At 50.8% G+C, this 22,240-nt stretch overlaps 9 protein-coding genes across 9 annotated transcripts in view; 3 read left to right on the forward strand and 6 right to left on the reverse strand.

The window, feature by feature from the left end:
* Positions 1-2,803: 2,803 nt before the first annotated feature.
* On the forward strand, positions 2,804-3,800 carry BDZ99DRAFT_409207 (putative aspergillopepsin; the record flags this gene model as incomplete). The annotated part of the gene is made up of 1 exon (XM_033716537.1): positions 2,804-3,800. One exon carries the CDS (start codon positions 2,804-2,806, stop codon positions 3,605-3,607), a length of 804 nt encoding a protein of 267 aa, XP_033582310.1. The 3' UTR covers positions 3,608-3,800.
* Positions 3,801-4,574: 774 nt separating this feature from the next.
* BDZ99DRAFT_194256 (uncharacterized protein) lies at positions 4,575-5,374 on the reverse strand. Its single transcript, XM_033713184.1, has one exon. The coding sequence runs from the start codon at positions 5,328-5,330 to the stop codon at positions 4,716-4,718; it is 615 nt and encodes a 204-aa protein (XP_033582311.1). The 5' UTR covers positions 5,331-5,374; the 3' UTR covers positions 4,575-4,715.
* A 114-nt stretch (positions 5,375-5,488) lies between these two features.
* BDZ99DRAFT_516081 (uncharacterized protein) lies at positions 5,489-6,127 on the reverse strand (the record flags this gene model as incomplete). Its single annotated transcript, XM_033725035.1, has 1 exon — positions 5,489-6,127. The coding sequence occupies one exon, from the start codon at positions 6,125-6,127 to the stop codon at positions 5,489-5,491; it is 639 nt and encodes a 212-aa protein (XP_033582312.1).
* Positions 6,128-6,920: 793 nt separating this feature from the next.
* On the reverse strand, positions 6,921-8,354 carry BDZ99DRAFT_516082 (uncharacterized protein; the record flags this gene model as incomplete). Its single annotated transcript, XM_033725036.1, has 1 exon — positions 6,921-8,354. The coding sequence occupies one exon, from the start codon at positions 8,352-8,354 to the stop codon at positions 6,921-6,923; it is 1,434 nt and encodes a 477-aa protein (XP_033582313.1).
* A 1,811-nt stretch (positions 8,355-10,165) lies between these two features.
* On the reverse strand, positions 10,166-12,518 carry BDZ99DRAFT_378049 (uncharacterized protein; the record flags this gene model as incomplete). The annotated part of the gene is made up of 3 exons (XM_033715094.1): positions 10,166-11,443; positions 11,491-11,965; positions 12,130-12,518. The coding sequence occupies 3 exons, from the start codon at positions 12,516-12,518 to the stop codon at positions 10,166-10,168; spliced, it is 2,142 nt and encodes a 713-aa protein (XP_033582314.1).
* A 909-nt stretch (positions 12,519-13,427) lies between these two features.
* On the forward strand, positions 13,428-15,567 carry BDZ99DRAFT_435645 (MFS general substrate transporter; the record flags this gene model as incomplete). Its single annotated transcript, XM_033717491.1, has 2 exons — positions 13,428-14,499; positions 14,780-15,567. 2 exons carry the CDS (start codon positions 13,428-13,430, stop codon positions 15,430-15,432), a joined length of 1,725 nt encoding a protein of 574 aa, XP_033582315.1. The 3' UTR covers positions 15,433-15,567.
* An 89-nt stretch (positions 15,568-15,656) lies between these two features.
* Positions 15,657-17,257, reverse strand: BDZ99DRAFT_567213 (uncharacterized protein; the record flags this gene model as incomplete). Its single annotated transcript, XM_033727663.1, has 2 exons — positions 15,657-16,964; positions 17,028-17,257. 2 exons carry the CDS (start codon positions 17,255-17,257, stop codon positions 15,962-15,964), a joined length of 1,233 nt encoding a protein of 410 aa, XP_033582316.1. The 3' UTR covers positions 15,657-15,961.
* A 936-nt stretch (positions 17,258-18,193) lies between these two features.
* On the reverse strand, positions 18,194-18,649 carry BDZ99DRAFT_516086 (uncharacterized protein; the record flags this gene model as incomplete). Its single annotated transcript, XM_033725037.1, has 1 exon — positions 18,194-18,649. The coding sequence occupies one exon, from the start codon at positions 18,647-18,649 to the stop codon at positions 18,194-18,196; it is 456 nt and encodes a 151-aa protein (XP_033582317.1).
* A 678-nt stretch (positions 18,650-19,327) lies between these two features.
* The window catches only part of BDZ99DRAFT_506480 (HET-domain-containing protein), a 3,927-nt gene continuing 1,014 nt past the window's right edge, over positions 19,328-22,240 (forward strand). Inside the window, exons 1-3 of the mRNA XM_033724177.1 lie at positions 19,328-19,382; positions 19,430-21,800; positions 21,856-22,240. Coding sequence (XP_033582318.1) covers positions 19,542-21,800; positions 21,856-22,240 — 2,644 coding nt within the window. The 5' untranslated portion in view covers positions 19,328-19,382; positions 19,430-19,541. The remainder of the gene's footprint in view (positions 19,383-19,429; positions 21,801-21,855) is intronic.

Below are 22,240 nucleotides of genomic sequence, written 5' to 3' on the forward strand. Positions count from 1 at the left end.
GAGTGATTGGTGGGACCGTTGAAGTCGTGGCCCTTTCTGAGGATGGTTGTGAAACAGGATATTGAACGGGTTAGGTAATGTCTGGAGTGGGGAACTATCTATCTATCTACATGCGCAGTATATATACTCTTCCGTTGGTACTAGCCGGGCTAACTATCGGATACTGGGCTAGCCGAGTTGTCTGTACCATACTCCGTAGGCTAGCTGGAACACGTACTCCGTCACTTTCGGAGCCCAAGACTATCTGGGCATGTTTTTAAGGGAAGACCAACACCTTGTGACGGAGTACGTGTTCGTATCGTATAGTTAGCCCTCTTTGTAATAGCGTATGGCTTAGTAGAGCCGTACGAGAACCAACTATAATCAGCGATACGGCTTAAAAAGCCTACTCACACGCATTATATATCCTGCGCATTTAGATTGATAGTTTCTCACTCAAGAAATTACCTAACACTTAGGATGTTGGCTAAAACTCACCAACTCTATACACGTCAGCCTGGACGCTTGTTTCTCCTTTTAGTACTACGTTCTCAGCTCCACAAGGGTCCTCTCCTTCCTTCACTCCAATTCTCAGCTGCACAGGGGTTATCATTCAGCTGCACAGGGGTTGTCATTCAGCTGGACTGACTCCGGCTCTCTCTCTATATATTCAGCCCCCATGGCTTCATCAATAGAAGCAGAGTTCTTATTCCAAACATCTCAAGTCTAACCCGTTCAATATTTTATTTCACAACCATTCTCACCTTGTAAGAACGCCCGAGCGGCCTTTAAGATGAACCAAGTCTTTTGATTGTCAGGCAAGTGCCGATTTCGAAATCTGAACCTGAAAGTCCACATCAGTGAAATGGGGTTCAGCACCTATTTTAGCCTCTTGAGCGTTGCCAGGCATCGCGGAGCTTGTGTAAGTTGATGAGATCTCACAAAAGTCGTTCCAAAATACCGCCCTTTCTCTTTGGTTCTCATTCCTGAGTGAAGAAAAGTCGTCTCCCCTTGTTGGCAACTCGCGAACTAAAGAATTAAGATCACGTGACTGCAAAAATACGACTGCCCATTGACGAGATTACTGGAAACATTTGGTGAAAGTCGAATGTATCCTGCTACTGGCACTTGGTTGAGCTGTCCAGTCCTACGGTACCTGGTCATCCGACCATTTCCTAATTCCAGGGTTTGGTGTTGCAACCTTAGCAACCTTCCTGAACAGGCTGTTGACGATAGGATTCAACAAGTCCTAAAGCACTCTCCACCGATATCTCCGCCGATCTCCCCACTCCACTGATACATTCGCGGACTCCAGATGCTATCATCTGGGCAGCACTGCGATGCCACCTTCTCTCCAAAGCTTCAGATATATTAAACCAGGCGCACTGGTGGCACAACTCGAGTGCCGAAACTGCCGGCCCACACCACCGGAGGGATTAAGGCTAACGCCGAAGAGCCCGATGCTATCTTGATTTGGTTGCGCGCCCGTTGGAAAAGTGTCCTAGGTAACCGCCCGAAAGCTTATTCCACTAAGCAATGAGCCTCCCGTTTCCAATGCTACCTACGTTACAGTAGTGCGACATGCCCGCAAAGATCTTCGCCATCGCAGCGTTAGCATCCTATTAAGTCGCTCTCCCGTGGAGGTTCGGAGGGTGTTGCCGATACCGCACGGACGATTCTATTGTCGTAGGTACCATTTATACCCTATCTCGTCGGATCAGTCGCGAGATCTGAGCGTTACAATTTTCCAGAAGCAGAATACTACAACAACTCAACGTCTAAAGGCCTACTCAACTGCGAGATCCCTAAGGTTACATTTGTTCTGTCACTTGCATCAGAAAGAATGTCATAATAATTGTCATGTCTGGCAAGCAATTGTCATGTATGGCAAGCAATTGTCATATATGGCAACTCCGTATGGTTGGCAAATCAGAAGCTTGAGACGATCGCTCCGCATTTATCCGGCACATCCCTTGGACATCAAGGGGATATTTGCAAGGGCTCATGCAGCATGTCTTTGCTGAGCGGGATGTTCCTCGCGGCTGGAAAGTCAGCAGGCTACAAACGCCGATCTTGACCTCAACATAGAAGGTCGGACCTAAGATCCAACAGAATGGTTCGACTATGGTATCCTCAGCCGGCTTTGAACTTCGTTCGATACCTGCAAGTCACTTCGGCGACATTCACTTCGGCGACATACCTAGGCGTTACGGAAGAGCTTCAGGCCACTAGAAAGACCTATGGTTTTGCATGGAGCTGACTTCAATCTGGGACGGATCATAGACACCCACAACGATATCAAGAGCTACCTCGACGCGCGATCTACCCTTCTCATCTATACGCCAGGAAGTTTAAGTAGATATAAGCTTTTGACGCTCCATGCGTGCAGCGCCACCTGTAGTCTGCGAGTCTCCCGTCGGTTCTTATCTTGTCTAGCGGAGCTACTATACCAGTTGTGGCATTTCAATATGCAGGTCAAGCAACTGAACGGACCTGTCACGGTGGCGTACATACCTGGAGAGCTTTCGCCAAGGGTGAATATCAAGCTTCCAATTTCGAAAGGCATACTCGATACTACTGGGCCACGACTGCGAGTCGACCGGACATGATGGTGGAAGAGGAAATAAAGCCCCGTCTTCACTCAGAAGGCGAATACAGTACGCAATTTCCGCCCACAATGTCGCATGCAGAACTACACGGGTATAAAACTATATAAGATGCCAGAATTCTCCTCCAGGAGTTCAGAGCACTCCAGTCTTCAGTTGTCCAGAGCATTTCACAACTTCTCAGCACTTCTCAGAACTTATCAAGTCGTTTCTTCACTATGAAGCTTTCTCTCTTCCTCGCTACGGTCCTTTTGGCCAGCGGCTCTCTTTCACGTCCGGCTCGTAATCGTCGAGCAGCACGAACATTCGGCTCTCAGCCCCTCATTCGTGTCCCTGGAAAGACTGATGCCACTGAAACCAATGGCACGGCAAACGTCTCATACTCCTCGAATTGGTCTGGTGCTGTCCTCGAAAGCCCACCATCCGGAGAGTCCTTCACGTCTGCCGTTGGTACCTTCACCGTACCTGCGGTCTCGGCCGGTACAGGCAGCGCGAGCTCGTGGTCCAGCAGTGCGTGGGTCGGCATCGACGGCGACACGTACGGCAACGCCATTCTTCAAGCTGGTGTAGACTTTACTATCGACTCGTCAGGCAGTGTGACCTACGATTCCTGGTACGAGTGGTACCCGGACTACGCGTACGACTTTGACAACTTTGACGTCTCGGAAGGAGATGTCATTACGATCTCTATCGCCTCGAGCAGCAGTTCCGAGGGCACCGTTACCCTGACCGACGAGACTACTGGGCAGAGCGTTAGCCAAACGCTGAGTGCGCCAAGCAGCGATGCGACGCTCGCAGGCCAGAACGCGGAGTGGATTGTTGAGGACTTTGAGCAAAATGGCAGTCTCGTGCCGCTGAGCGACTTCAACACCGTCACTTTTACCGATGCATCGGCCACGACGGACTCTGGAGATTCCGTGGGCTTGAGTGGGGCTACGGTGATTGATCTTAAGCAAGACAATAGTGTTTTAACCTCAGTCACGATTGAGAGCGATTCCTCAGTAGAGATTACCTATGTCTAGGATTCTTTCAGGGAAATTCATAGCACAGGGGCAGAATTTGCAGAGATCTCTTCTTTTTTTTCATGTCTTGATGTTGTAACTAGATGACTTGCGGAGGAATTGGGGTTTCTTCTTTACGTCGGGGGGTGTTGGTGTTGGAAGTTACCGTGCTAGTCCCTTGATTATTTAACTTACACACGGACAAAGACAAAGGTCATAAAGTGTCATGAATCTAATCTCATTACACCCTCACCTATACGATCCTATTCATTCTCAACCACGCCACCGTTCGTATGAATAGTCTGTCCGCTAATCGCCGCGCTATCGGTGCTCGCCAGGAAAACCGGAGCACAGAGCGATCTTACTCGGCTGTGCTGGCCTGCCCGTCGGGCTCGTAAACTCCTTCTAAGCTTTCTTGTTTATCGTGGCCAGGATTAGTGGTATCCACACCGGGTCAGGTGTGATAGTTACGTGGATGCCTTTACTGCCGTACTGATTTAAGAGGCCGCAAGTAAAGGAGATAATAGCGTCTTCAGTAGAGGCATAGTTAAAGAGGTCTAGCCGGCTAATATAGGCGTTTAAGTTATTCTAATCAAGGCAGATAGAGCTGTACTAGTAGCCGGTTGCGAAAGAGAGTTTCACTTTTTAGTTGGTGCGTCCTAGGTATGTTATTGGCTTCATGAGTAGCGAGTTGGTGGCCGAATTATTCTGCGAAAATTTAACGGATGAAGTTTCATAACAGGTTTGAGAAGATCAGGATATTTATTATATTTTCAATTTAGTACTCATGGCGCGAAAGGGAAGAGTTAGCCGGGGGTGTGAGTAGAGCGCCTTATGACTACGCGTCTGCATATGACAGAACATTAGTCTAGGCATAGGGACAGAGTCTGAGAATGCAGGTCGGCATAAACAATCACTCGAAGATGGCAAACGTGTGGCGGCGCACCACGCAAGTGCGATTGCTTGTATACACAACTGTTGTATTGTGAGGATTTTCCACAAGGCGCACTTCTTCTGCTGCTGTCTAGAATTGTGAGACATATCAGTGATCTTGTTCGCCACAAATCTCCCAGTGAAACATTTCTATAAGACGAAGTGCCAGGCTCTAAAAGAATGCGAGGATATCGCACTACTCCAAATCGCGGAAGCACACATATCGTTCCAGCTTGCGAAACTTACGATGCTGCCGTACCCTCACCTCTGCCGCCGCGTTCTTCAGATTAGGAAAGCGCTTTCCGCCGTCTCGACCTAGGCGCGCCATCGGCTTCCCACTCCTCAGAGGCTCAATCAACAGCAGCTTGTCTAAAAACAGCCGTTGGGCGCAGAGCGTCGCGATGGAGTCCCAATCGTGGCGGAGACCAAGGACACGACTCGTAAATCCGGTCACAAGACTCGCATATCCAAGAGCGAGGCGACGGAGTATCGGCAACCTACGCAGCGCTTCCACCATTTTCTCCCCGTCCATGAGGTCTGCGGTCGTGAAGGAGATGCGCAACTCCTCGAGATTCGCAAGTGATTCCGGAGAATCCGAGACCTTGGTTCTCGGGTTGATCATCTGGGCTGCTAGAATGGTACACCAAATGTCTTTCGTCGGCTCCCACGGATCCTCATACGGCTTGGTGTTTGAGACGGCAAGCTCGAGGACACGGACATTATGGAGGTTTGTGAGAACGTTGCTCAGGTCCGGCGAGTCGACTTCGCCGTAGCTGAAGTTTATCGCCGAGGTATGTAAGTTGCGGAGCATGCCTGCGAGTGGCTGGACAGGACTAAAGAGGAGTAGGTTGGCATCTAGCAGTGCGTCTTTCTCTGGGTCCTTATTTCCCATGAAAGGAGTAGTAAAGGTTTCGATCTTCACATTGGCAAGAGCAAGGGCCTTGGCCACCCGGTTCAAAATCGACGGTTTTAAAGTCCATCGGGAGTGCCTTCCTCGTATGGCTTGCCCTCGTCCGTGTAGAAGGCTTTGGGAGAGAGCATCGCAGCTCCCGACCAGCCTTTGAGATGGCCTTCAACCGTGCGCACGTAGCGGAGGTGTTTGAGTTTCGGAAACCGCGCCAGAATCCTCGCTAGATCCTGCTCGAACTCCGTGGTCTCAGGTTGTGGTCGTGCCATATAATACCCCTTCTGGCAACCTCCAGTAACGTAGAGAAACTGCTCCTCCTGTGCTGCTATATGCGACAAGATATCGGGGTCCTCTGCGTGTACAGCAACTTCTAGCTCGATCCAGTCGATCCGCTTCCTGAAGGCTTTTCCGAAGATCGTGAGAGTGTCGATCCACATGCAGAGCTCTGGGATTCGTGAAAGGTTCTCCAGCTCTTGTATGCTGGCCCTAGTTGGGTGGAATGGCGTCTGCCCGATGATCTTGGCGAATGAGCGCCAGGCGGCGAAGCGCCATCCAGAGCCCTGGAGCCGGGCGTTCAAGATGTTTTGGATGGATTCGGGGGTGAGGAGATCGATACGCTCATGGGGAGTGTACTCTTCCAGGTTAACTATGACCTGCTCGGCTAATTCGATCGAGAGCTGGAGGCCCTGAGTTTCTGCCATCATTGGAGACTGGAATTTGACGATGACTGTAGTTTTGACAGATATGGGATTAAGGTGGGGATGGTGGTGGTGGTTGAAAGTGTCTGTGAGTTGATGAAAAAAGAACGGATGTTGGTGTGAGGCAGGCCTTTATATGCGGCGTATCGATTTCACTACGAGCAAGTCAAGGGGAATCCACGGCAGGAATATTTGGCGACAGACTGATGCTTTCACCTTCTAGTAAATGATGCCAAAACGAGCGTCCTCTGTCGACGAATAGGCCATGGAGGATCGTACCCAGAACGTTGCTGGCGGGTAAGACAGTGAACAATGAGCTAGAAACAATCTTACGAGGTCTGCAACAAACGGCATCATTCGCATAAAGCCAGATTATCCAAACATGCTTGCGGTAAGGGTCATGTTTGCTTACTTCCACTGGCGATGTGCCTACCATGCAAACTTAGCCGCTGTTACAACTCAAAGAAATCCACTCTTCGGCAGAAAGTTTTATCGTTTTGGAGCCACGGCGAAAATGTGGTAAGTGGTAATCAGCAAAAGTGATAGCTCGGGGAAGGGATTGATTTATGAAACGGTACTAAGAGCTCTGAAAGTTAGTTCATATTCACAAGTAGTCACTTCACATTATCACGTTTAAGTTGAAAAGGTTTAGGGTATTCAACGCAAATGGTGCGTTGGGTGTATTAGAAAATGTCTAAAAGCTAACAATCAAGCTAACTTATCAGGAAGAGGAAAATTTGAACCGGATGCGAATTTCGCAGAAAGGGTGACTATGAGATGGGCATGAATCTCACACTTACTCATAGTTACGGAAGCAGAGGTACTTCTGCTGGCCCGTTCTACCAACGAAGTCCGGATCCTGCACCACCTTCACCGCTTCAGCCGCCATTTGCGCTCTAGGGCCGGGCTCGTGCGGCTTTCCATCCTGGAGCGGCTGAAGCAGCAAGAAATGATCGAGATCTAGCTTCTCGGAGAGTAGTCCGAAGACTGCGTCCCAGTCCTGTCCATTAACAAGATCGGCGTAACCGATCGCGAGTCGGCGCAGGCGAGGCATCCGCTCCAAGGCCGCCACCATGTCGATTCCATTGACCTTCTGTGCGGTGTGGAACGAAATACGGAGATCTTCGACGTTCCAAGATTCGGGTACCCCCTGCATCATCCGCCGCCTCCATTCATCCTCTGTCATGAAAGCCACATCGGGCTCACCCAGGAAAAGCTTCCACAACCTTGAGCTACCATTTCCATGCCTAGTATCCGAGATAGCGAGATCGATCTTGCGGACTTTATCGAGGATGCAGAGGACTTGTTGGAAGTTCCACGGGTACGGGTCCTCGAAAGGGTCGTCAGGGAAGCGGTAATTAACCGCGAACGTGTCGAGGCCGTGCAGCATACCATGAAGGGTGCCGAAACTCGGGAAGTTATCCATTTCGGTTATCGGCAGGCCATTGAAAGCGATCCGGTCGGCGGGGTCGTACCGGAAAATTTTCTCGGTCAAGAAATTGCGCCAGGGCCTCGTTCCGTCTAGGAAAGGGCTCGAGAAGCTCTCAAGCTTGATATTGGCAATCGCGAGCGCTCTGGCGATGTTCTCAAGGATGGAGTGTGGGTCTAGGGGGGATTGCGCAGACCACCCATCACCCTCGTTGTTGTAGATCCCGGACGGGATCTCGGTCTGGTTTTTTGGGTGTGGCCAGCCCTTCATATGCACTTCAACATCGCGAACGTACAGGATGTGCTTCAGATTTGGGAAGCGGCGGAAGATCCTCAAGAGATCTGCTTCGAACTCGCAACGAGTCTCTAATGGGCTAGGGCCAGGGCGGCCAAGACGGCGTGCAGACTCCCTGTAAATCCGCTGCGACTCGAGGCAGTTGCTCAGTCCGTTGCGGGCATCTGGTGATCCTTGGAAGGTTGTAGGCTGTGTCTGGAACATCTTACAGCAAATTGTGATGGTCTCGAGATATTTGGCGACCTTCGTCTGAGAAATTTCATCCAGATCATGGATGCTGTCGCGGGTAGCGAAGAACGGCGTATTAGCAACAACCTTGGCAAAAGACTTCCAAGCAACGTCATGCCAAGCAGAGGACACTAGACGGGCGTTCCTAATTGCAAGCATCGACTCCGGGGTCAGGATGTCGATACGTTCGTTTGGCATGTAGTTCTCCATGCCAATGATAATTCCTTCGTACAGCTCCGCGGGGATCCATAGCATTTCCTTTCCGTCGGTAGCCGCCATTGTGTAATGGTTGAAGGTGGTTGTAGAGTTAAAGTGAGGTATGAGTGGTTGGCGGGTTGAGTAATTGTGGGTGTGTGGTTGTGTGAAAATGTATGGGGTTGGATGAAGGAGGAAGAAGTGATGTTGACGGGAGACTTTTATAGACGTGATTTGGTGCACTCTTTGTTAATTCACGAAGAAGCGCTGTTGTGAGTGAATGTGACTGAGCGTCCTCGCCAGAGTTGGATGTGGGCGTACTGTATATACAATGCACTTCTAATGGTGAGTAGTGAACGTAGATGAGCAACGCCACCAAAGATGAATATCCACGTACAATGTACTCTCTGGACAACTGACTTGCTCGAATTACACTGCCGGAAGGCATGACAGGGACAGTGGTTTAGTACCACTTGACTGTGACGTGACTTGCCGTTTCTAGAAAGAATTGAACAAGCCGCAGCCTCCTCACGACGGGCACGTATAGCATATAAGCAGCGAACAATATTGATAAGATGTAGAGATTTCGAGTAGAAGAGGATATAGAGAATGTAGCAAGTAGTGACTTGAAGAAGAAGTTGTTACTTTAGATTCCGGAGAATAGATGCAGGCCACGCGTCGATGACTCGTCAATCGTAATATACAGTTGTTCACTGCATGGTGACACTTGTCGCCAATTCTTCTTGCATTTGATAGACCTACATGGATGAGTGAAAGCACGTCAGTCATCTTCTAATGAAAAAAAGCCTTTAACGAAGTGGGCACTAGAGTATTTGAGGGGGTTCTTGAAATCGACGGGGTATTTGAAATGGCTCGTGCGTACGCCTCACCGCCTATTTCTAATTGGTCAAGATCAACGATTCTGCTGTGAACACCAAAAATCAGCTCGCCCCTACGCCCCGTGGCCCCTTATTCCTAATACACCCACTTACCATGCTGCTATTGCACTGTGGACAAGCCAAAGAACAGATTATACAGGACGCCATCAGTGGACATCAATCTGGATATTACGGGAGCCCCTCAGCTAGCGCATTCGCCTATGGGATACACCCGGATACCATTCTCAAGCGCATCAACAGAAAACGCTAATCTCACCAAGATGTACATAAATTCCAACAGAAGTTAAGCCCCAAATCAGAATTAGCAGTTGAAAGATACTGTATATTACTCCTAGAGCATAAATTCTTATTAAAAAAGTTATATATCTATACTGTTGCCCTAGTATTAAGGGTGTTATTTAATGCAGCGTGATGGACGTGCAGTACAAAAAACAGCGTGGGGAGGCATTCTTACGTATTCTTAGCACTCCTGCAACCTTAACACTATGCTAGGACTTGACAATATACAAAATCAGTTGAGATACGGTGTGAGGAACATCAAAAATGCGATAGAATGCTAATTTGTATGCGATTGCCCTTACAAGCGGCATTCTCCGTCATTTTTGATGTTCCTACGCACGAGCCATTTCAAATACCCCGTCGATTTCAAGAACCCCCTCAAATACTCTAATACCGCAATACTCGCACTTCCGAAAGCATAACCACCAGCTCAGCTGTCCAGTAGCAGTGAACCTCGACTTCCTTTTCCGCGTTCTCCAAGCTGTGGTAGTCGTCCCACGACATGATTCCCAGTCTCCAGTAGTTTGACCAGCAGGAGCATGTCAAGTTTCAGTTACTGGCTTATGGTTCTGGCCAACCTGTCCCAAGAGCGGCCATAGAACCTGCCGTGACCGATAGCTAGGCAGCTGAGCGAGGGCAGTTTTATATATGTGCACAGTGAAAGGTCGCGCGTCATGTCGTGACAATGGATGAGCATTGTAATAGTGTAGGGCACCCTCAGCAGCCGCGAGCATGCATCGGATTCCAATCCATTGTGGTCCAATCCAGCTGGTTCATATCTAAATCCATCGGAGCCTGGCCGGGTATGTCATAGTAGCCCTTGAGTACCGAACCTGCGGAGCACTGGGCGTCTAAGCCGTACATCAAGCCATAGCCACCAAAGTCCATCGGTACAGGCATTGTGAGATTGTCGACATTTATACCGGGAGCATCGTGGGCCTGCTCTATGTTGCTATTTTGTGGATTTGACAACATCTGTCTAGCTCTGCGTTGGATGCTCGACACGATCCGTGGTTGCTCCAGTGGTTGGCCGAGCGGGTGCTCCAATTGCCTGAAAGCTGCTTGGCGCGCCTCCCAGGCTTGAAGAACAGCCTTGGAGAAAACTTTGAAGATAGGGTTATCATCTTCCACATTTTTGAAGATAGGATTATCATTTTCAATCTTTTTGAAACGAGCCTCATAGTTATCGCTCATAACTTCCCAAGCCTTTTCATTATGCTTCCCAATTGGTCGCTTTTTCATGTTTTGGAGAATGTGGAAATACGCGGGAGCTGGAAAGTACATGTGAACAAGCCAGAGGTATCCTTTGGTAAGAGGAGAAGTCATCAGCTTCGTGTCACACTCGAGCATGCTCAGCGCATGGGAAATGGCAGCGTCGCGATCCGTGTCCGTCTGCTGCACCGACGGCTCCGAGTATTTTGAATAATTCTGGATGAGACGAGCTTTTGCAAGGCATTCTCGCGTCGTCCAAAGGGTCATAAACTGAAGCGGATTTTCCAGATTGCAGCTTTGGAGATATTTATCCTCGATCATCTTTTCTAGTGTGTCTAGCTCGCCGTCCTCTGGAACAGATCCGTGCTTTATGTTCTTAGCTATCGCCTTGAGAGCTGGATTTGTAAAGTCGAGATGGAAGGCGCTATGGCGAATAAATTCGTGCAGCTCACTCCGCACGACAGCAAAAATCGCCTCGGTAGGCTTTCTGTGAACTGCTGGCGGCTTCTTCATGTCTGATCGTAGATCGAAATCATCCACATTGAGAGGGGTACTGCAGTCCCAGGCAGGGGTCAACACCGTGGCCTTAGAATCTGACATCTCGCAAATGCGATTATCGAAGACGATGAGTGACCACCAGAGCCTTCGGCGCATCTCTGCCTCGAGAGCTGTGGATTTGGAATAGGCCGATTCATTATGGATGCCCATGCGTTGTGCAATACGGATGGCTGCCCCAAGAATCGAGGACAAAGAGCGGGGGTCTGTGTCGGACCTAACGGAGATCTAGAGGCGTTAAATAGTTGTACAAGATAACAACCCGATAGGCTTACTAGGTAAAGATACAATGCTGTCAAGCAGTCTTGGTCGCTAGATCGTAGGAATTCACAGTTCAGTAAAGCTTGTTGACAGCCAAAACGAAAGCTTGCGAGAAGCTCTTTCCTTGTCGACCCAAATAGGGTCTGGCATTTATCCTCGACAAGGCTTATGACGGAGATGCAATAGATACTGAACATGAGTGCCTCCAAATTAGGATTAATGTTCGCCACATCGCTAGCGGCGTCGATTATGCGTGATTGTAGGGTGGGAGTATGAGTGACTTTGAGTAGGGGGTTGACGTTCTCCAGATAAACTTGCCAGAGTCTGAAGATCTGGACCTGTTTTGGGTGCAGGGTAGAGAGAGTGACGTTCGTCTTGCGTGAGCCAAACAGAAGGTAATCGTTGCCCTCAGACATGCGATCCCACACCTTCTTAACCACTGCCTCATGCATACCGTCCTGGGAGGAATCGCTCTCATCGCCATTATCGCTATCACCGGCCTGCGCTTTGAAATCTTGAGACTGTGTTCAGGTGTCAGTGCAACCTCAAGTCGTGTGACACGCATTTTTGACATACCCTCTGGTTCATGGCATGCCAGAAATTCCTTGGGAAATGTTAGTCATTTAAGCCTATGCTTCTCAGGGGACGCGTACTTGGCCTCATATACTGTTTCAGACTTGATGATTGTTTTCTTCGGCCGATCCGCCGCCGCAGCTCGGCCTCCTGATAGCACGTCATCTGTAGAGTCATAGCTTCTACCGCCCAGGCTGGGAGATGCCTTCTCTTCTACGGGGGCATGCAGAGGCTCGAACTTGATGTTGTTCTGGCGGAGCAGGCCCTCGTAGTCACGGAGACGCTCTAGGAGCTCTCGCTCGGGAAATCTGCGGCGCCGATGGCGTGGGGCCAGCGTCGCGGGCACACATTGCGCGCCAGCCCTTTCGCAATTCGTGCAAGGGAATTTGCGGTTGCACTTGACTTTGCGCTGCTGACAAAGCACACACGCAAGCACCCGCTGCGACTTTGCAGATGCTCGCGGGGACATGACATTCGGATCCGCCATGCCTAGAAAAGCGTAAGTTGATAGCTCAAAGTTCAATTCAGAGAAAGGAATGGAGTCTAGCATAGATATCATCTTTGATATATCGTAACACTTGGGAAGGATGTCTCGCCATAAGAACACAAACGCCGCCATATTTACATGTCAAGACGATATTGCTGAGAAAGTGACCGGCCAAGCGTCGCAAATGATGAAGAAAGGAATGTGGAATGAATAGAGTTAGCTCGAAGCCTTGCACTCACCGCTATACTGGAATCGTGAACCCAGCCTACCAGTGATCGCTTTCGGGGGGGGGACACGCTGTCGCGGGCTTTTGAAGTGTCCGAGAGGAGGAGGATGCAGGGTTGGGCAAGTCTAAGTAGAAGAGCATCAGCCAAGGCGCTAATGACTAAGCAGTATCAGGCCAATAAAGGGGCGTTGCACTGCTCGGGTTTTCTACTTCCCGAGCCCACCGCAAAGCTTCAAACATCGTCGCCTTCGTTTGTAGCATCGACATGTCTATAATGGCAGAGCTAACGCTGGCCAAAGCGGTCCTTCCACCTCGAACTATATGTACTCATCAGACGCAGTTGAAAGAATAAAGTCTCATTGCTCAGGCTTTATTACGTTCAAAGACACAGTAGAAAAAACAAAATTCGTCCCTCGGGTTCATACAAGTCTCCGCCCATGGATCGATATGGCTAAAGAGACCTACTATTAGCTCGGGCTTTTCTACCTCCCGGACGCAAGAGAGGGAAACTAGTCCAATGGCTCGGGTAGGTAGGACTTCCCGTTGTCGAATCGTCATGGCTTTAAAAGACGGCGCTCGCCGTTGGGCTTCATCCTACCCTGTGGTACCTCTGTAGCATCTCGCATATACATTTCATCGTCTCTCCTTCAATCCATTATCATTCAATGTCTTCTGCACACTCAGCGCCATCCGCGCAAGAAGCGGCCAAGCTACCACCACCCCTCCAAGAGGACGACGAGAACGCAGACAGCGAAAGAAACTTCCAGCCCAAGTCCCTCAAGTTCTGGGTGATCATAGGAGCCATATATGCAGCCATCTTCCTCGTTGCCCTAGACCGAATGATCATTGCGACGGCCATCCCACACATCACGGATGAATTCCACTCCATCGAGGACATTGGCTGGTACGGCGGCGCCTACATGCTGACGTGCGCGATCTTCAACCCCCTCTCCGGCCGTGTCTATCAGCTCTACCCGACGAAAGGGGTGTTTCTCATCTCTATTGTCATCTTCGAGGTTGGCTCTACTGTGTGCGGCGCCGCTCCCAGTTCCATCGCGTTCATCATCGGGCGCGCCATCGCTGGTATGGGCGCTGCGGGCATCTTCAGCGGCGGCATCATGATCATGGTCCCAATGGTGCCGCTCCGCAAACGGCCAGTCTTCAATTCCTTCTTCGGCATGGCCTTTGGCGTCTCGTCGGTGCTAGGCCCTCTCGTTGGTGGCAGCTTTGCGGACAGCAGCAAACTTACATGGCGATGGTGCTTCTACCTCAACCTCCCCATCGGCGGCTTCACCATCCTAGCCATGCTCCTCTTCCTGCACCTCGAATCCCCGCCCCGCGAGAAACTCTCCATCTTCGCTCAACTCAAGCTCCTCGACCCCCTCGGCCTCCTCTTCTTCGTCCCCTCCATGGTCTGCCTGATCCTCGCGTGCCAATGGGGTGGCACAACCTACCCCTGGTCTGCGCCCCGAATCATCGTCCTCCTCGTCATTTTCGCCCTCACCTTCATCCTCTTCCTCGCCGTCGAGGTGTTCACCCCAAAAACAGCCATGGCGCCCACCCGCGTCGTGCTCAACCGCTCCGTCGCCGGAAGCATGCTCTTCATGTTCCTCCTGTCCGGTGCCCTGATGGCCATCGTCTACTACCTCGCCATTTGGTTCCAAGCCGCACAGGGCCACTCGGCCATGGAAGCCGGCATCCGCACTACGCCACTCGTCCTCTCCCTCGTCGTCTTCGGTACGTAAGATCTTGACACACATACCAACGTCCTCTGGTGTCATTGTTCCGGGAGCTGTGTTGAAGCACGACTCATGTCGTGTTCGAACACCCACTCAAGCGAATGCCCACTCAAGGCGCGTTTGAGCACCCGTCCTAGCTTCTTTCGCGCCGATAATGGTGTCTTAAACCCAATTTGAGTTGGCGCTCAAGGCTAACCAACACCAGAGGACCTAGCATCTGTCTCAACTCCCCCCCTCTTTTTATGAAACCCCACTAACACATGTATCGCGACCTCAAGGCATCGCCGCCGCCCTCGTCACCGAGAAGCTCGGCTACTACGTCCCCGTCATGCTGTGCGCGCCCCTGCTGTGCGCCGTCGGCGCCGGCATGCTGTCCACGCTCACGCCGCGCGCCGGCAGCGCGCAGTGGATCGGCTACCAGGTCATCTACGGCATGGGCATCGGGTGCGGGTTCTCGATCGCGAACCTCGGGCCGCAGGTCGCCCTGCCGCGCGCCGACGTGCCGCTCGGCATGGCGCTGATGTTCTTCATGCAGCAGCTCGGCGGCGCCGTGTTTCTCGCCGTCTCGCAGAACATGTTCTCGCATGAGCTGGTGAAGGCGCTGGATGGGATTGCGGGGCTGGATACGCAGGCGATTGTTAACACGGGCGCGACGGCGCTGAAGAATGTGGTGCCGCCGGGGGAGCTGGGGACGGTGGTGCGGGCGTATAACTATGCGTTGACGAGGGTGTTTATTTTGAGTGCGGGGCTGAGTGCGAGTATGATTGTTGGGGCGTTGATGGTGGAGTGGAAGAGTGTTAAGGCGGAAAAGAGCAGGGAGAAGAAGGAGAAGAAGGAGAAGGAGAATAAGGAGGCTGGGGAGGGAAAGAGGAGGGCTAGCATAGGAGAAGAAAAATCGGGAGGGACTGGAGAGAAGGAGGTGTCACAGTAGTGGGAAATGAGGGTTTTTAGAGATTTGATATCATTCTGGCGATAGGTCGTTTTACAAGGGATAGAGATTGGAGTGTTAATAATGTATTATACTGTACTGTATATAGAATTGCTTTGAAGCAATAAAAGACTGGGGAGCTTTACACAACTCATTCGCGGTGCTGTATTAGCAGAGGTGCCAACGAATCACTTGCCCATGTTCGAATTGATTAAATCGGAGGCTAAGGTTGAATCTATTGATTAGGGACGAACGAATTGACACCCCTTCGTAAGATCAATATCAAGCTTCAATACGTACATTAGCGCACACCCATCAACCATTTAAAGCGAGCGGAGACCAACGCGAACTACCCACAAAATCTAGGACAATTCAGCGTAACAACAAGAAGCGGAAGAAACACTACACAGCGTTTTGAAATCATCTTATAAAAGTTCGAGAAACAGCGTCGCCTTTCAATCCCTCACACCTCTACCCTCCTCCTCACCATCGATAAAAAACGTAATCCGCGCGCTACACTTCCTCAAAACTCCTAAACCCCAACCCCTCCACCGGCGGCCACCCCAGCCGCCTCCTCCAAAGCCGGGTACTCGTACCCCCGCCCCAGCGAGTTCCAGTTCATCTTCGACGGCGCGCCGAACTGAAGCGGCTCCACTAGCAGCAGCTTATCCAGCGCCAAGAATGCGTCGAAGAGCTCAAACACCTCGTCCCATTCCACTTCGTCGGCGAGATTGACGTAGCCGAGGGAGAGGCGACGCAGATTGGGCAGGGTGCGGAGGGCTGTGACCATTAGCTCGCCGTCAACACGGTTGGTGGCGGTGAAGGAGATGCGGAGTTCTGATAGCGAGGCGAGAGGGATAGGGGCGGGAGTGGGGGACTCTGCGAGGTCGGCGATGCGGACGAGTTGGTCCCATAGAGGTTCGGCGTCCGAAGTGTTGGAGCAGGCTAGCTCAAGAACCTGCAAGTTATGGAGGCTCTGTAGGAGGTTTCCGATGTTAGAGGCCTCGAGGCCGGCATGAGAAGAGTCTTCGTCCTCAAGGCGGAGATTGATAGCCAGCGATTGCACGCTGTTCAACATGCGGGCGAGAGGCTGACCTGGTGCGTAGAAAGCGAAGAGGGAAGCGGGAAGTGCGTCGCGAAGCGGGTTGATTTTCCCTTTGAAAGGGCTGGAAAAGGACTCGAGCCGGACGTTGTTATGGAGAAGCACCTTAGCGATTCGATCCAGAATCAACGGTTGGTAGTCCTCCGTACCCTCGGGGATGTAGAGGCCTTGTGACGACACTCTTCTTGACCTTGCCCACCTGTAGCCTCTCAAGTGGCCCTCGACGGTAGGGATATATCGGAGGTTCTTGAGGTTTGAGAAGCGAGGCAAAATCTGCGCCAGATCTTCCTCGAACTTGGACGTCAAATTGAGGGCCGAGAAAGAGTATGGTCGATTACCGGTGATATAAGTAATTTGTTTGGCATGGCACACCATAAAATCCTTGGTTGGTGGGTCGTCCAGATCTAGAACGGGGTTCATGAAGTGTAAATTTCTGAATCATATTCCACAGATTGTCAGCGTAGTTAGTCGCCCGCTGACATCTGGAATCTTTGACAGGTTTTCCAGCTTCGCCATGCTGATCTTGGTAGCAAAGAAAGGTACCTGCCCCACGAGCCTAGCGAACGTTCTCCATGCTGCCTGGCTCCAGAATTGGCATTGGAGGCGAGCGTTCTTGATTGCTTGGACGGATTCTGCCGTCAAGATATCGATTCGCTCGTTTGGTACGTGTTCCTCCATAGAGCGAAAGACCTCTTCGACCAACTCAGCAGGCAATGTGTCCGCCATTCTGGGCTTGAGGGCTGGAGGATTTCTTTGTCGAATAACGTAGACGGCGGATGTCTTCTAGGGGACGGTGGTGTAGCAGAGCGAGAAACTTTGATGACACAGGAACCATCTCCAGGGACTGGCATTTATGCTCGTTTTGCGCTATAGTGAAAGTGGTTCCTCCTGAATGTGATTCTTCGTGAAAGTGACTCTTCATGAAAGTGAATGTGAACCAACCTCTTTGCATCGCCATGCGCAAACGGTAAATGGCGACGTTGCCATCACTACTCTACAAAATAGTGTAGTGATACGATCCTTCGTGTGGTCATGTTAGGCGAGTTATCTGGCAAAAGAATATGTATTGAAAAGTGTAATATAGTAGTTCCTGAGCGGACTCACCATGCATGAAGACATCGTTGCACTATCAAATTCGAGGGATAAAAGCGAGGATGATCAACGCAACCAGGGTGCTATAATGTATAAGATTCTGTTATGTAGGCAGTCCAGAGGTGTGAGATTGAAGGATTCCTAGCCGCGCGAATATCGCACGTCGGACTGGCTCTGTGAGAAAAGAAAGGCAGCAGATGATACTGCAGCAAAGGAAAGAGATCAATGCAATTGAAATAGAGCACTTACTCGAACTGTCGGAAGCACCTATACTCCGCCGGCGGCCAAGCAGCCTCGCGGTTCTGCACTACGCGTACCTTCTTCGCCGCCAATTGCAGATGCGGATAGTGGATCTCGATATCGGGACTATTCCAATCGATCTCCAACGGACAATGATCTTCTAGTGGCTCGATTAGGAGCAGCTCATCCAACTCCAGGTAATTGGCGCACCACTCGAAAACCTAATCCCGAGGCATATCTTCATCGAGGTTGCAGTATCCCAACGCTAGGCGCCGGAGCTTAGGTAGGGTTATAAGCGCCTTCCCTATCGACTCTCTATCTACGCTGTCGCTAGCGGTAAACGACAGTGAACTCTTCGAGTTCGGCGAGGGGGGAGGAGCCTGGCTTCTGGGCTTCTAGAATACCCCAGCCGAATTGATCCCAGAAGCTATTTGCGTTTCCAGTGTTGGAGCATGCGAGCTCCAGGATACGCACCTTATGCAAGCTACCAAGGAGGCGTGCGATGTTGTCGCCTTCGTCAGGCATTGCCTCGAGACTGGCAATCAGAGAGTCGACGAACCGGAAATTGAGAGCCACAGTCTGCACGGGATGGAGCAGACGGGTTAGCGGCTGATCGATCGAATGAAGGCCTAGGGCAGTGCTGGGCAGAGCATCTCGGGTTGGGTTGGTGTTTCCCCTGAAAGGACTCGTGAAACTGTCTAACGTCCATCCCTGCGTGCCGAGAATTATGAGGGGTACTTTGACTTCAAGCAACTCAGAATCTGTGCACACGTTGATATTCACCATAATACTATATAAGTCCTGTACTGTAGCTACTCACAATCATCCAGAACCTCACCCACCTAAAAATTACGTTTGCATCATGGCCTCCACGTCTAATTTGCAAAGAGCCTTGTTTCGTAGCATAACAGTGTTCCTTCACTACAGCGCCACTCCCAAGCTCTTATCGCCTACGATATTCGTAAAAGGGTGTTATCCGAGCCTTAGAGCCTCACTATAGTACTGGAATGTCATCAGCAGCCTTGTGTCTGCTGCGGCGTGCTAATTCATGCAGCGTCGCCACGCCGATCGCTACCTCTAAACGAAGCGATTGCCTATTACAGCTAGTGCAAAACAACTTCGAGCGTCTCACGTAATCATCCTGCTGTAATTTAATTACAGTGGCTGTCAGACCCGTGGCTGTGCACAGTCTTGGCAAGCGGGCCGACCTCAGCGCCGAGAATTTGCCACCTCACAACCCTATGGCCAGAGCGGGTCAGCCGTCCTCCCTGCTAGCGTTATTAAGGCGTTTGTTGGCTCTCAAGACATAAGTATATTCGGTCTGGCCACTCGCAAATTCGCCTTCCGCTCATGTCTGACTATAGGAGGTAGCAGGTCCGCCTCTCTGCGCCGCCACACTGTGGGCTTAGTAATCCGCCGCACCCTCCAAGCTGAGCTTGCTTTCCCCTTACAAAATCGATACTACCACATTCGACTTACAACACACTTACACTGTCTCGCACTCAGATACGTTTCTTGGGTATGGAATCGTAACCTTTCTATCTGTATGCTCGCTAACCTCGATAGCTAGGACTGATATGCTGGATGAACGAGCGAGTTGCCCGGCTCGTCTCTTGAGCTAGGTTGCTGCGGTTTGAACCCGGCCGAACTCACCCTGTGTCCAACCCTATGCGAAATAATGCGTCTTTTACAATGGAGCAATAATACCGAGTTCAGCCTCACCAATGATCTGGCGGATGACGAGGCAATCCCTCCCTATGCGATACTCTCACACACATGGGGGGCGGACACCGAGGAGGTCACCTTCGAAGACCTAACAAACGGCACAGGCGAGGGTAAGCCTGGCTTCAAGAAGATCCAGTTTTGTGGAGAACAAGCACGGAAGGACGGCTTGCAATACTTCTGGATTGACACCTGCTGCATCAACAAAGCAAACCACGCCGAACTCTCGCAGGCCATCAACTCTATGTTTCGGTGGTACTGCAACGCCAGTCGATGCTATGTCTATCTGTCAGATGTTTCGACGGCTAGGCGGAAAGCAAGTGATGAACCCTCCGAATTTCCTTGGGAGCCAGCTTTTCGAGTCAGCAAATGGTTTACTCGGGGCTGGACGCTCCAAGAGCTTCTTGCCCCAAGTTCGGTCGAGTTCTTCTCCCAAGAACAGAAGAGACTTGGTGATAAGGGATCGCTAAGGCGACAGATTCACGAAATAACAGGAATTCCTAATTCGGCGCTTCAAGGAGCTTGTTTATCGCAGTTCAGTGTTAACGAGAGATTATCGTGGAAAGAAGGCCGGCATACCAAGCTCGAAGAAGATGGGGCGTACTCATTGCTAGGTATTTTCGGCGTTTATATACCCCCTATCTATGGCGAAGGGACTAGGGGGGCATTTAAACGGCTTCTGGACGAGATTAGCAAGCTGGAGAAATGCATAAAAGACTTACGCCTTACCGACCCCAGCGATGATAAGAAGCGTATTGAGGAGACAAAGGGCGGCCTGCTAGCCAACCCGTACCACTGGATCCTTAAAAATCCCGACTTTCAACAATGGCGTGACAACCAGCAGAGCCGACTGTTATGGATCAAGGGCGATCCCGGCAAAGGCAAAACGATGCTGCTCTGCGGCATTATCAACGAGCTGCACAAGTCGATAGCTAACACGGCTCTTCTGACCTACTTCTTCTGCCAGGCCACTGACTCGCGGATCAACAACGCCACGGCCGTGCTGCGAGGTCTGCTTTATTTGCTTGTTAAACAGCAGCCATTGCTTGTCTCGCATATACGGAAGAAGCACGACTACGCGGGCAAAGTCCTCTTCAAGGACGCGAATGCCTGGGTTGCCTTATCAGAGGTCTTTACGGATGTGCTGCGAGACCCGAGCTTGAACACCACATACTTTATCATCGACGCGCTAGATGAATGTGTTACCGACTTGCCAAAGCTGCTCGACTTCATTGCAAAGCAGTCATCCGCGTCTTCTCGCGTTAAGTGGATTGTCTCCAGCCGTAACTGGTCGGATATTGAGGAACAGCTAGAGCGGGCAGACCATAAGGTGAGGCTAAGCCTTGAGCTAAACGCCGAGTCCGTGTCAACAGCTGTTAGCATCTTTATCAAGCAAAAGGTGTCTCAGCTGGCGCAGCAGAAGAATTACAGCGAACGGACCCGAGACGCTGTGCTAGAGCATCTAGCGTCAAATGCAAATGACACCTTCCTCTGGGTAGCGCTGGTGTGCCAAACCCTTAAGGCGACGTCGAAACGGAACGTGCTGAAGAAGTTAGGCTCGTTCCCGCCTGGACTAGACTGCCTGTACGAGCGGATGATGCAGCAGATTAGCAAGTCGGATGATGCTGAACTCTGCAAGCAAACGCTGGCTTTGATCACGCTCGTGTACCGCCCAATCACGCTGGAAGAGCTGGCGGCCCTCGTCGAACAGCTCGAAGACATAGCTGACGACCCAGAGTCGATACGTGAGATCATCAGCCTTTGTGGCTCATTCCTCACCCTCCGAGAAGAGACAATTTACTTTGTGCATCAGTCGGCCAAGGACTTTCTCCTAGCTAGGGCGGCTGAAGTAGTTTTCCCATCTGGAAGGAAGGATGTCCATTATACTATCTTTGTCAGGTCACTCAAAATACTGTCCAGGACCCTACAGCGGGATATGTACGGCTTAGGAGCGTTAGGATATCCTGTTAAGGACGTCAAACAGCCAGATCTAGATCCCTTAGCAGCATCGCGCTACTCGTCTATCTACTGGGTGGATCATCTTTATGACTCAAATCTTACGTCTTCAGCGAGCTACAACAATGCGTTGCATAACGGAGGCATTGTTGACATGTTTTTGCAGAAGAAGTTTCTCTACTGGCTGGAAGCTCTTAGTCTGTGCAAGAGCGTGCCGAAGGGTGTTGCTTCAGTAGAGAAACTATGGTTGTTAATCCAAGTACGTTATAAAGAATTACCACAGTTTAGACAATCCTCATGCTAATGTAACGTAGAAAAGAGGAGATGCAAGTGCAAGAGATGCAAGTGCATTTACTAAGCTTGTCAAGGACGCGCATCGATTTATTATGTATCACAAGGGAGCTATTGAACATAGCGCTCTCCAGGCCTATATATCTGCGCTGTTATTCAGTCCAACAAAGAGTTGTATAAGAAGACATTTCCAGCACGAAGAGCCAAAACGGCTCACAATCAAGCCAGCAATAAGCGACGGCTGGAGCGCGTGCCTGTCGACGCTCGAGGGCCATAGCAATTCGGTCAAGTCAGTTGCCTTCTCTCACGACTCGACCCGGCTGGCGTCGGCATCGGACGACCGCACTGTTAAGATCTGGGATGCGAGCAGCGGCGCCTGCCTGTCAACGCTTGAGGGCCATAGCAATT

Source organism: Mytilinidion resinicola (genome assembly GCF_010093595.1).
Source record: "Mytilinidion resinicola strain CBS 304.34 unplaced genomic scaffold BDZ99scaffold_3, whole genome shotgun sequence".
Lineage (NCBI taxonomy): Eukaryota > Fungi > Ascomycota > Dothideomycetes > Mytilinidiales > Mytilinidiaceae > Mytilinidion > Mytilinidion resinicola.